The sequence below is a fragment of the Mustela nigripes genome, chromosome 7 (assembly GCF_022355385.1).
Source record: "Mustela nigripes isolate SB6536 chromosome 7, MUSNIG.SB6536, whole genome shotgun sequence".
Taxonomy (NCBI): domain Eukaryota; kingdom Metazoa; phylum Chordata; class Mammalia; order Carnivora; family Mustelidae; genus Mustela; species Mustela nigripes.
In genome coordinates, this window is record NC_081563.1 from 67,543,256 (window position 1) to 67,556,722 (window position 13,467).

At 39.1% G+C, this 13,467-nt stretch overlaps 1 protein-coding gene across 3 annotated transcripts in view; it reads right to left on the reverse strand.

Moving 5' to 3' along the window:
• ACYP2 (acylphosphatase 2) overlaps positions 1-13,467 on the reverse strand; it is a 146,174-nt gene that overhangs the window by 225 nt on the left and 132,482 nt on the right. The window contains exon 4 of one of the 3 annotated variants that reach the window (XM_059407802.1): positions 9,257-9,353. The exons of 1 other annotated variant lie outside the window; for it this stretch is intronic. In XM_059407802.1, the coding sequence (XP_059263785.1) occupies positions 9,293-9,353 (61 nt within the window). In that variant the 3' untranslated portion in view covers positions 9,257-9,292. Of the gene's footprint in view, positions 1-9,256; positions 9,354-12,941; positions 12,982-13,467 lie in introns of those variants that run through there. One more of the 3 variants, XM_059407807.1, reaches the window with a different exon arrangement.

The window sequence follows — 13,467 nt, forward strand, 5'->3', positions numbered from 1 at the left end:
CATTCCAATACAACTTGATTTACAAAAACAGGCAGCGGCCTGGATTTGGCCTATGGGATGTCTTTTGCCTAGGCTTTATCTTAATGATCTTGAAGATACCTTCTAAATACACCATTCTATTGGTTCATGAAACGGTAGTTCTCAAAAACTTGATATACTTGATATTTTTTAAATATACTTTTGTTGTGGCTAGCGAGCTCGGTAAGTTTAAATCAAGTTAAAGTAAGATTAAAAGTAAGATTTGGGGTTTGATTTCCTGTGGGTCACTTAGCTTTTCTGCTCCAAGACCACAAACCACAAACCACACTGGGAACTTGAACAGATTCATGATCCTGCCTGGAGTCAGGTAGAGCCTTGTGACCAGGCAAACCCCAGACTTTCCTGCTTCCACAAACAAGCCCCTCGCCCCCCACCAGTGCTCCCTTAAGGATGGGGCAGCAGCCCCCTCTTTACACGTGTACCAGCACCACTGAGTCCATTTCAAAAGAGCAACTTATTTTCGAGAAAGGTTGTCAATGTAAAAGCAGGCCTTGGGCATCTCTAGGTCAATAGAAACATCTCATAACCTTTTCATTAAACCAAATTGGTTTTTATGGCGGCTAAACAAAGGAATGGCACAAAAGCACGCTGTTATGGGCTTTAGCTAGAGCAGAATCAGCAAACTACAGGGCATCGATACCAACAGTCCTCCCCGCCTCCTCCCTTTCCTTTGGTAGACATTACTAATGAGTTCTAGCACTTTTCCCCACAGAGCTGGAAGTGTTCCCGTAATTCTTCCAAACACGCGGAACCAGGAAGCCACGGCAAGGTGAAGGGCGTCACTGTGCTAGATCACATCTATTGTTCCGTGGCGACCAACAGGCCTTTCTTTTCCTTCATCTTCCCTTCCTACCACCAAGTTTGTCTTGTTAAAAAAGACGACGTAAAACTAAAAAAGATAGGCGTACAACCTTGAATACGGCAGCTCTAAAATCCGGCAAAACAAAACTGAAGCTAGTGTAAATCTCATAGAGCAGATAAGAGTCTAAATCAGTAAAAACGTTTTATGGAGAAAAACTCGGCACGGTTTATTAAAAGCCTTAACATGTGCCTACGAGTCGTGTACTTGGGGCTTCATTATATTGTCCTTTCTGCTTCTGAATGTGTTCAGATTTATCTATATAAAAAAATGTTAGTGTTTAATGAAGATAAAAATATCATGGTAGTAAGTGACATATTACATAAAAGTAAAATCTAAAGTAGTAGTACAGAACTGAGATAATTTCATGTTGCCTTATTGTAGAAAGCTTTTGTGCCTGTGATTTTTTTTAAGCATATGAAATTACAAAACAAATTCTACTACTGAAACCATTTTACTAGTCTCTTAACAGGCACACTGAAGGATTTACACAAGTTTATAAATGCATGAGATATTTCTGGAAAACTACATGGAAACCACCATAAGTAGCTACTTCCCAGGAGGAAGAACAGAGCCTTACTTTTCACAGAATGTCCTATTGTTCTTTTTGAATTTTTGTACATCTTGCACACATTGCCTAATTAAATAAATAAAATGTGACTCCATGATTCCGCTCCTAAAAATTTATCCTAAGGTAACAAGTGAGGAGTAGCTAAAGATCATACCTCAAAGATATTCACTATATACAAGAAATTACTTCAAGCAATTTAAATTAGGAATTGGTTAAATAAATTACTATATATAAAGGAGTATAGGAGATAAATTACTGTATATATATAAATTACTATATATAAAGGAATATAGGAGATAAGTTAACTTATAATGATGTTTGTAATATCATGTTAAGTTTTTTAAAAGCAAGTTTCACAATAAGATGTATAGTATGACTTTAGCTTTATAAGAAAATACACACGGACAGAAAAATATTTGAAAGCTATATATCACCTGATAATAGTAATCATCTCCTGAAGTCTGGGTAGTTTCCTTCCTTTCTTCCTTCCTTCTTTGCTTACTTTCGAATTTCTCCAAATAAATACTAATCATTTTAAATTAACAAAAGATTACTGGGAAAATGCCCAAGGGAATAAAGAGAATTTTTCTCTTTTCTTCCTATGTGAAAGAGCAATCTGAACACAGAAATAAAAAATTTGGCTTTTGTGATCAAAGTCATTACAAAAATTGCTGAAATTTTATTGACAATGTCTCTTGCAGGGGGATAGTGACATCCAGAGATGGATACTACTAATCTTCTACCAATGATATCAAGTTTTTTCAAATTTAGTAACTCCAACATGGTGATGTCAGGAATGATTTTTCTCCATATGAAAAATAGGTTTTGTAATACTAAAAACAGACATATATAGAATCTATAATTAATAAATGAGAATGTTGGCTGAAATACCAGGTATTCTGAGTGGGAGACTCCTATGAATTAAATAGGCTATTGCGGCCATGGGCTTGATGGTGAAGGGTCTTGTACCATGTCCAAGGGATATGGACTTTTTCTATAAAGAAACGGACCGGGCTTATTTCAGAATGAAAACTCAAGGTGTCCATAGAGAGAGTAAAAATTAAAAACAGTAGTGCAGATGGGGCTTTTTTTTTTTTTTTTTTTTTTTGATAGATAGAGATCACAAGTAGGGAGAGAGAGAGGAAGCAGGCTCCCTGCTGAGCAGAGAGTGGGGAGCTGGATGTGGGGCTCCATCCCAAGACTCTGGGATCATGACCCGAGCCGAAGGCAGAGGCTTTAAACCACTGAGCCACCCAGGTTTTCTTTAATCTCCCCTACCAGGGTGGAAAGGGTCCATTAAAAGCTATTTGATTCAGAAAAAATATATACATATATACATAAAACCCATAGCAGGGGTGCCTGGGTGGCTCAGTGAGTTAAGCCTCTGCCTTCGGCTTGGGTCATGATCTCAGGGTCCTGGAATAGAGCCCCACATCGAGCTCTCTGCTCAGCGGGGAGCCTGTTTCCCCTCCTCTCTCTCTGCCTGCCTCTCTACCTACTTGTGATCTCTGTCAAAGAAATAAATAAAATCTTAAAAAAAAAAACAAACAACAAAACCCATAGAAATTGTTGTGTACACAATTAAAATATATATAGTTAGGAATATGCTTAATGTTGCCTTTTATCTGACTAAATATTAACAAATAAATTATATTGAATTGGAACTTACTTTGTCCTTATCAAATACCCTACACTAGGTAAATCAAGTACAGCTTAGATGTTCATTATAAATCATTGCATGCTGACATTCCAAGTTCACCTACGTGGAATTCACATAATATGTTAGATTCTACATATCTACTTTATCATTTCTCAGAGATTAATATTCCTTAGATAAGTGTTAAATACAAAGGTGATCCCCACTCTGAGAGCTATCCGTTTCTTCCATGGGACACAGGAAGCACAGCCCTGAGGTTGCCAAAAGAAAGAACTAGAAAATGTCCCCATTTTGTCTCATTCCATGATTTTGTGGAAAATTTTAGAAAAGGGTTTTCTTTCTTCATCTAATTCCAGTAGCTCGAAATACTCAAGCAGTACTAGTTTCCTTTCAAAATTAAAAACTGCTGAAAACCTGAGACTTTCACCTCTCACCAACAGTCCCCCAGAGCTAATGCTCAGACTCCTGTGGACGGGAGTGGCACAGGGAAGCACTTGACAGAGGGGCAGGTGCCAAGGAGTCAGATGTGACCGGAAAAGGTACACTGGGATTTGGGTTCACATTGTTCAGGCTCTCTTTTGGAGAGTGTAGTTGAACTCATACAATATAAGGGTTTCCCTGGAATTTAACTTGAATAAATACAGAGAAGCAGCCCCATTATAGTCACCCAGGAGAGCTAAGGCATTTTAACTGGAGGTCAAAATAAACTTTATTGGAGCATTTATTAAGACCAAGTTTACTGAGGTGAGAAGGTCCTCGTCAGTCATTGTCTTTCATACCTCACCTTGCACTGAATTGTCAAATACCCCTAGGAAGCCTGGAGCACAGTCTAGAGCCTTCGAGACCGCCTCTGCTCAAGCTGCCAGAGCATCTTCTACAGCTCAGCCTTGTGCCTTTCCTTTCAAACTAAAATAACACTGAGAATGTAAAAAAAAAACATCTACACTATGAATAAGTTATTACCGAAACTTAATTAACATGATGTTTACCCAGAAAAGATTCTGGGACAATAAAGCTAACACTTTGCAACTAAATGCAGATATTTGGGGTAATAAAGGATAAGGAAGGAAGGTCTCTGGGTGGCTCAGATGGTTAAACAGCTGCCTTCCACTCAGGTCACGATCCCAGAATCCTGGGATGGAGCCACATATCAGGCCCCATGTCGAGCCCCACTATTGGGCTCCCGGCTCAGCAAAGAGTCTATTCTCCCTTACCCTCAGCCTCTCCCCCTCAAATGAATAAACAAAATCTTTAAAAAAATAAATAAATAAATAAATAAAGGGGGCAGCTCTCACCTGCTGCTGTGGTTTGCATCGTTCCCCTTTCTAACCGCGTTAGGCAAGCTCTTTTTGCTTTATGTAATATTTTCTTTCCCTGCAAATACTGTGGCTCATTAAAAAACAGTGTGACTCTGTTTTGTCAAAGGCAGTTTGGCTTTCCCTCTCTAAGTTTCCTTTTTTATAAAAACTCAGTTAAAAATTGTTTGACATGCTAAATAATTTTCAACAAAAAATGTTTAATTTCCCCCAGATAGGTCTTTTAGTTTCAGGGAACAATAATTGTACTGTCTCACTATGATGTGGGTATTATGAAGCTCAGGAGACAAAGCCAGCCACTTGTGCACACTGCAAATTCCTGCTTTTATTAAAAAAATAACCTTTGCTAAGTAGTGGCCATGCAGATCTTCCCTCCCTACCCTCCTTAGCTGGGGGTGGCGGAAGGAGCAGAAGGGTTGCTGGGATATTTGCTTAGAAGGTTTCGGACATGAAGGTATAGAACTATTAACTAGTGACTTCAGTAAGATTTTAAGTTTAAAACCAGTGATTACAGGATGCCTGGGTGGCTCAGTTGGTTAAGCCACTGCCTTTGGCTCAGGGCATGATCCCAGGGTCCTGGGATGGAGTCCTTGCTCTGTAGGGAACCTGCTTCTCTCTCAGCCTCTGCCTGCTGCTCTGCCTGCTTGTGCGCTCTCTCCCTCTGACAAATAAATAAATAAGTAAATCTTAAAAACAAAAACAAAAACAAAACAGTGATTACAAAATCCATAGGTTCTATGCCTCTCGAGGGCTGTGTATCTTTCTTTGGATTTGGGAGGCATAAAAAGAGAATATTAAGTAATGCAGAAGTGATTCAGTTCTATCTTCTGAGGGTGCACTGAACACGTTGCATGTTTCAATTATAGATGGGTACTTAAGACATAGTAGTCCCTAGCCCATACCCAAACAGAGAAGTTAAGGTATGCTCCCCTTAATTTGCCATTTATTCAAGATTGGATTTAGACAGGCTTTAGTTTTCGCTGTCACAGCAGCACAGAGATAGAGCCCAAGAGCTTTATCTGAGAAAAGTCTACCTATCACAGCTCCCACCTTGATTCTTCCAGCATCACAAAGCTCCATTCTTTGCTCTTTTCAGATGAACACAAGCTGACCGTTACTAAGTAAGTATCTTCCTGTGACAAGGCCAATGATCAATGCAGTCTTTATAAAAGACACCACAGTTGAAACATGAAATATCTTAGGGGCTCCTTGTGTCCTAGCATTGCAAATGTTTTGTGAGAAACGTGGTAAGACTGTTTTCTTTGACTGACTGATTAATCATTCATTCATCTGGCATCAATATTCACTGGATGCTTGTTATATGCAAAGAAATAGGAGTGATTTGAAATTGTGCAAGAACAGTCTCTGACTTTAAGAAATTTGTGGTCTTGAAGAAAGAACTATGTAATGTATATTTAGTAACAGAGTTGTTGTCCAGCCTGTCAAAACTGGACTGTTTATCGGATTCTCTTGTTGGACAGATGAGGAAATCACAGAGAGGTGAGATGAACGGCCTGGATCGTATCACGGGTGTAGACATCACTGGGAGAATGGAGAAACCACCGGCTATCAAGGAAGTCATTTACTCCATCACCATTTCTATGATTTGGGACACATACTTCACCCACTGAGCTAAGCCAGACCTCAAAGAGCTGAGGAGGAATGGAAGACTGATCAGAAAGGGAACACAGACTTCCTTCAGGACAGTTTCACACAGACTTACCATGACCCAGAGACAGGAAATATAAAGTGTATGTACAAGACAGGGATGAATGTGAGCTAATGCAGCTTCTCCATGCCTCCTGCCTTCCTCACAGACCCTTGGCTGAAGTTCACTGGTCACTGCAGCCCCCAGGGAGTGATAAACCTGTCAGGTCACCAGGCTGCGGGCCCAGAGACTGCCACAAATGGGCCCTTGGGTGTTCCATTTCTTACTACTTCTTCAGGCCTAGCGTGGGCCAACCCTGGCCTACTCCACCTGCTCAACTTTACTCTCCTCGCTTATGGTATTTAATGATATACATATCTGTAGGCTTATTCTAAGCCTGAGGCAAGATGGCCTCTGACAAGTACCTAGCAGGGTGTCTCACCCAGACAAGGTGCTTCATAGATGGCTTTCTCAGTTGAGGATATGGAAATACAATTCAAATTTCCTGACTCTCCAGCCTGAAGCTCTTTTCAGTATGCAAATAATGGCAGCTCCATTTAGTGGGTACTCACTTAGTGCCAATGGAATGTGATGTTTTAAAGGGTGACTGTAGGGGCACCTGTGTGGCTCAGTGGGTTAAAGCCTCTGCCTTCGGCTCAGGTCATGATCTCAGGGTCCTGGGATCCAGTCCTGCATAGGGCTCTCTGCTCAGCAGGGAGCCTGCTTCCTCCTCTCTCTCTCTCTGCCTGCCTCTCTGCCTGCTTGTGATCTCTCTCTCTGTCAAATAAATAAATAAAATATTAAAATTAAAAAATAAATAAATAAAGGGTGACTGTAGGTCTAGAAATCTTAAGAATTTTTTTAAGTTTATTAGCCTATATGTGTTTATTAAATTAGACTGACTTTATAACGAAGTTACTGTAACTAGGAGCTTTTTTTATGATGGTATGTACCAGCTCAATAATGTAATAAAAAGGGAAGAAATTCCATTCAAAAGAGCAAAGTGACACAAACAGGAGGGAGGATAAACTTATAGAATGCTGATCTACTTCCTAGGAAATCCTAAAACTGAACATGTTAATTATTAAAATAAGGGGTGTCTGGGTGGTTCAGTCAGTTAAGCATCTGACTCTTGGTTTCAGCACAAGTCATGATCTCAGGGTTGTGGGACTGAGCCCTACATCAGGCTCCACGCTTAGTAGGGAATCTGAGATTCTCTCCCTCTCCCTCTGCCCTTCCCTACCTTGTGCTCTCTCTCTCTCTCTAAAACAAGTAAATTAATCTTTAAAAATAAATAAATATATGAATAAATAAGGCAGTGTGGAACAGAGAAATTAATTTTCAAGTACCATAAAATTAGGAAAAATAATAATTATTTAATAATTGTGTAACTACACTTTAATAATTCTGAGGATAACTAGCTAACAAACACAAAACAAAACATGATTTCGATTGGCTTTCACACCACATATCAGACTAAGCCCCCAGTGGATTAAAGAGCTAAATATTTGCTTTAACTCTTAGCAAAGCAAGGAGAAATAATCAAATATTTATGAAATCTTTAGAGGAATAGATCTCCAAGAAGCTTATAGCAATAATGGAAATCATAAAGGAAAAAAGAAAATAAATGGCTTCAAAAAAAACAAGCAAGAAAATGACTGTAACATAAAAAACTAACAGAATTAAGGAGAACATTTGTATTGATTATGATAAAAAAAAGTTGGTATATGTAATATAGAATTTATTCAAACCTTCAAAAATATTAAAACCCCAAGAGATAAATGGTCAAAGGATATAAACATACAATTCTCTTATGAAAAAATGTGAATTATATATGTATATTAAATATATAATAAAATATGTAACATATACTCAAAAATATAGGTATTATATAATATATAATATTAGAAGACTATTTACAACAGCAAAAACTGGAAACAAGCAAAATATAACTATACGATATCAACCCAATAGGCTATTATATATAGGTATTAGAATTATAAAAACCAGAACAAAATGTTCTTATTTAATAGTGGAGGGGAGCCCAGTAGTAATTCCACTTACTCTGCATATTGAAGAAGACAGAACTGAAAGTCACTATTGACATGGACTAGTGCAATCATGGATAGATTTTTTTTCTGTATATAAATCTGGGGAAGAAGGAGGAACCAGCCATACCAGTAGTTGGACAGTACTAGTTGTTGAACATTACTGACTCTAACACCTAGGTTATTTTTCAGTACCTATGGTATTTTATAATTCTTTTAAGATTTTATTTTATTTGAGAAAGAGCTCATGGGAGAGGGGAGAGGGGATAGGGGAGAGGGAGAAGCAGACTCCAGCTAAGCAAGAAGCCTGACCTGGGGCTAAATCCCAGGCTCCTGGATGATGACCCGAGCTGAAGGCAGATGCTTAACCAACTGAGCCATCCAGACATACCCTAACACCTACAGTATTTTAGATGAAAGTAAAAAGTTAGGAGAAAATAGGAATATCAGTGTCAAGTGGCAAGTTACTAGCTTTCCTAGAGGAAGGATCTTTCACTGTACCAGCACCTTACAGAGACCACTCCTGTTTCCAAAAGGCTCAGGAGAATGCAAGGAACACACCTTGAGAAACAAGGGTTTGGGATTTTGCCACACCTTTGTGGAGCCTTGTTCTGAGCTGTTGGTATCCTGTCTTCCCTCTTCCTGATGATGCTTTATTTTTACCATAATATTTGTTTTTAAAGTTTGCCTGAATTTAGACAAATGTCTTCATCTTTTACATGTGAATTTATTTCTTACAACTCCTAATACATTTTGCTTTCTTTTTAAGGTCCTTTGCCAAATTCCATATAAAAGACATAATTTAGATCAGGAGTTATTAACTAGAAATAACAGACATGGATTTGAATTCTGACTCGGCTGTGTGACTTTGAGCAAACTGCTTATTTTTAATCTTTGGATACCTTCATTTGTAAGATGGAAATAATACTCCATAGGATGGGTAATTATGAGATTTAAACTAAAGAAGATAATTCATGTAATGTATTTGGTGTGGTATCTACTTCTAACATTAAACTTTTAAGTAATGACATTTGAATATGCCACTTGAAATTCTATTCAGCTACAACGATTTCAACTACAAAGATAAAAAGAAAAACTTACAACCTTAAAATGGTCCTTCTATTTCTTCCAGTATGTTTAGTGGGTCATTTTCCTTACAGAGTGTCATGGCTTAATGAAAAGGAGAACTTTCCATATTTTCTGTCCTGTCTTTGCCTTTTTTTAAAAAAAAATACAAAATTTATTTGAGAGAGACAGTTTGTGTGTGCACACGAGCCTAAGTGGGAGGCGGAAAGGGCGAGGGACAAGCCAACTCCCCACGGATCGCTAATGAGGAGCCTGATGTGGGGCTGATACCAGCACCCTGAGATCATGTTCTGAGCCAAAGTCAGATGCCTAACCACTGAGCCACCCAGGTACCCCCCATCTTTGCATTTTTAAAGATGCTCTGATTTCTTCCTAAAATGGAATCATGTATAAATAGATACACCAAGTTCCCTTAATTCCAACACCCAAATGAAAATTTTCATTTACTAAAACTGGAGAAAAGACAGAAGAAAATGCATCTGTTTGATCCTGGCTTTCTGGTTCTAATAGTCCAAAAACCTCATTTCTCCAAGTGAAGGCTGTAGAACGATCAAAATCAAACTACATGACTATGTGATGGGGTTCATATTTAAACTTTTGAAAATAAAAAATGAATCTCAGTTAAAAAGTTCAGGTAGGGAGAAAAGGGCATTTTAAAGAAATTAAATGTTGTGGCTCAGGCTCAGAATACCTATGGCTGGCAGAAAATCAAGGCTTTGTGTCTTCGGCACTGTCAGTGACTAGTGTGGGTTTTCTGGATGTGTTTTTCAAATGCTCTTTGCAATCAGTAAATGTAATATGAGCATTCCTTGGACCACATTTGAATTTATTTGAATTTCAGCAGCTACCAACAGATGTGCTTAGAAGGAATGGGCCCCAATTCGCAAATAGCACAGTATTTCGAATCTATTTTAGACTCTGAAATGAGAGCCCATTCCAGGAAGACAGTACTGAACTCTTCTCCCAGCTATAGAAATACCTCCTCTTGTTGCCCCCGGACCTACACCAAGGGAAGCCACTTGAAAAGATGTTCTTTTGCCAGCAATCATTTACCACTATAACTCACAAATGGAAAAATAAATGTTGGCTCCTCTTCAGACAACCTATTCTCACATCGCCAGAACAAGGCAGATAAATAAAACCATAGAGTTCTTTTCATTCCCTTCTCATTTTCCAAAACTATGTTGTTATTTTTGTTACCTCAGTGAGCTCAAAAAAATGGGGCTCATCTACTAATGGTTAGGTCATATTAGTCTTTCTCAAGGTAAGTTCCTTTAGCCAAGGTTCTAGGACTATCCCTCTCCCCCATTCCTTGGGACTTAACTCCATTCGTTTTCACACTCACCTAAACTGATGTGCTCTTTCTCCCACTCTTCTACCCCACACTTGAGCCTATATAAGCCCTTCTTACCGGAAATTTAGAAACCTCTAACCCCAATTCTTCTCTGCCTATTGCCCTATCTTATTTCTTCCTTCAACAACCAAGCTTCCGGAGCTAATAAATCCCCCCTAGGTCAAGTGGAAACTCGAGGACTTTGCTTTCAGACATAGTAACAATGACTTTATTAGGTGGCTCTCTATGCCAGACAGTCTTATAGGCCTTAGCATTTTTTAATTAATTAATTGAGAGGGAAAGAGAGGTGGGGAGAGAGACAGGAGGAGAAGTAGAGAGAATCACAAGCAGATTCCACACCCAGCACAGAGCCAAAAGGAAGCTTGATCTCACAACCCTGAGATCATGATCTGAGCCAAAATTAAGTCAGATGCTCAACCCACTGAGCTACCCAGGGCCTGGTATTTTTTTCTTGATCACAAAAATGTATTAATAATTCATGTTTGTTATTAACAAATCAAACAACATAGAAACAGATAAAGACAGAATCAATGCCTCCCCTGCCTAAGCTCCATATCTTATCTCATCGTCACAACCACCAGGAGAAAACTGAAGCAGAGAAAGGCTCAGAATATACCCTGCAGTGTTTCAGAGGAAGAGCTGGGGGTCAGATTGCCTGGATTCCTATCTTGCCTTAGCAATTTACTATGTGTCTGTGAGCAAATTACTTCTTAGTTCTGCACCTCAGTTTTTCTATCTGTGAAATAGGGCTAATAACAGTACCTAGTTCAGAGGGTTCAGTGAGGATGTAATGCACCAAAATGCAAAAATTTTGTTGTTTCCAAAGGAAAAAAAAATGATCAGAAAGAGATTATTTGAAAATGACAGCTGAGAAGAAAGCACCAGGCATTAGAACATTCTGTTCACCATTCTTTAACTAGTGTAGAGTCTAAAGGAGTCTAAAGCAGCAGGAAGAATTTGCTCAAAAAGTATGTTCTTGCAATGATAACACCATTGATGTAATTTGTTTTTTAAGGTCACACTATTTTTTTTAAAAGATCCCACAATATTTCCAATTTTCATAAATATATTTTGACTTGCTATAGTATCAGTCATTATTCTTAGTCATTCATTTTATACGGGCTGGAATAATTATGTTTAACATTTAGATATTACAAACACATTTTCTATATTGTGTTTTATAATGTATTTTTCCATTTTTGTACTGGCTCTGTAGACCCCTAGGCTGACCTTGGTCAACCCCTGCCATCTGGCTCTGCCACCCTGGGGCCAGTCTGCCAGTCCAGCCATCAACACAGACCTTCAGCCTCTCACAGACCCATCAGGCACCATCATGAGTGTTTGCTCTCTCTGAGTGCTGTCTTACTAGAAAATGATTAAATCACAATTATTGACTTTCCCAGAGTAAATCATTATCCACACTCTGGTAACTAAAATATTTTCACTCCACTTCTCTTTATTTATATATGTTTCTAAGAGGCCATAGATGACTGCCACTGTAAGTCTATTTGGTCAATCACGCAAAGTCTCTTTATCACCATTCCCTCTGCAAACACGGTTTCATGGGCTTTCTAGGGGAAACTGAGGAAACGAACAAAGTGTGCATCTCTGTCTCTCCTCTACCCACGTTCTTTCCAGTCTTAAGCAAGTAATATAGTCCTGAGGCCCTCGGCATTCTGCCCTGGGTGGGCTAGCCCAAGGAACCACAGCTCTACGTGCCAAATCACTAGACAAACACACTTGTTTAAAGAATTAAGGCAAGAGTGAGAGATCCCTTTCAAAACAGGGAAGCACTGCTCAGCAAAATTGGAAGAGTCCAAGGGAAAGAAGACTATACAATTCACAGCCTCTCTTCATTCATTTTCTATTAAGTTTATCGGTTAAAAGAGCATGCTTTCCTGTTTCCCAGGGAAGTCAAACACTTCACAATTCTACACTAGGCAGAACAGTGGTCACACTGTACCTCTCCCAAATAGCCATCCTTCCTTCTTTGTTTTTCTTCTTTTCTTCCTTCCCTTTTTCTTTCTCTTTCTATCCCTTCCCATTCCCTCTTCCTCTCCTTTCTCATCTGTGTCTCTGCCTCTGGTTGACTAGATGGTCAACGAGGTATTTTGTATTATCTCTCTTTATCCCCCCTTTCTAAAGAAAAGATTATTTATATATGAGTGTGTGTGTGTGTGTATGTGTGTGTGTGTGTGTGTGAGTGTATTGCCAGAACATCCTATTTTGTTCTTTTTCGTTGTTTCTAGTCCATCCCCTAGGACACAAGCAGAATAAAAGACTCCAAGAGAAAATTACATTTCACACTAAACAGTATTATCACCGCTCACTTTCCAATTAAAAAAAAAAGTAGACATACCTTAATTTCGATTCGCTATTCTATGTATAACCTTCCTCTAGGCACTTAGAAAAAAGAAAAATAGAAAAATACAGGGTCTGTGACTTTAACATGCAATTCTAAAGGTGTCTGCTTTCCCACTAACTGATTTCAGCCAAAGGTGGCATTGCTATGTAATTAACCTTGGCCCCAGAATACAGACCGAGCTTTAAATCTGTCATCAGTTTAGATCACCTAATGTCGTGCATTCATGCCACTCCCACTTCATTCCCCTCATTCTTAATGATTTTAGCTCCTGGCTCATTCTCACTGCTCTCTGGTCTTATTTTTCTGTGATTTCAAAATACACATCAGTGATCCATCCCACCCCAGCCTCCTGGTTCATTGACCTTCTCCCCCTGGAATGGCCTCACTCTCACTCTGCTTCATCGAAGCCCCACTTGGAAGGATGCGTACGATTCTGACCAATCCCTTGCAGTCCACTCCCAGACCACTACGGCATCCTCTAGCTCACTTTGCTACTCGGCCTCAGTGACCTTCAATTCCCTGGG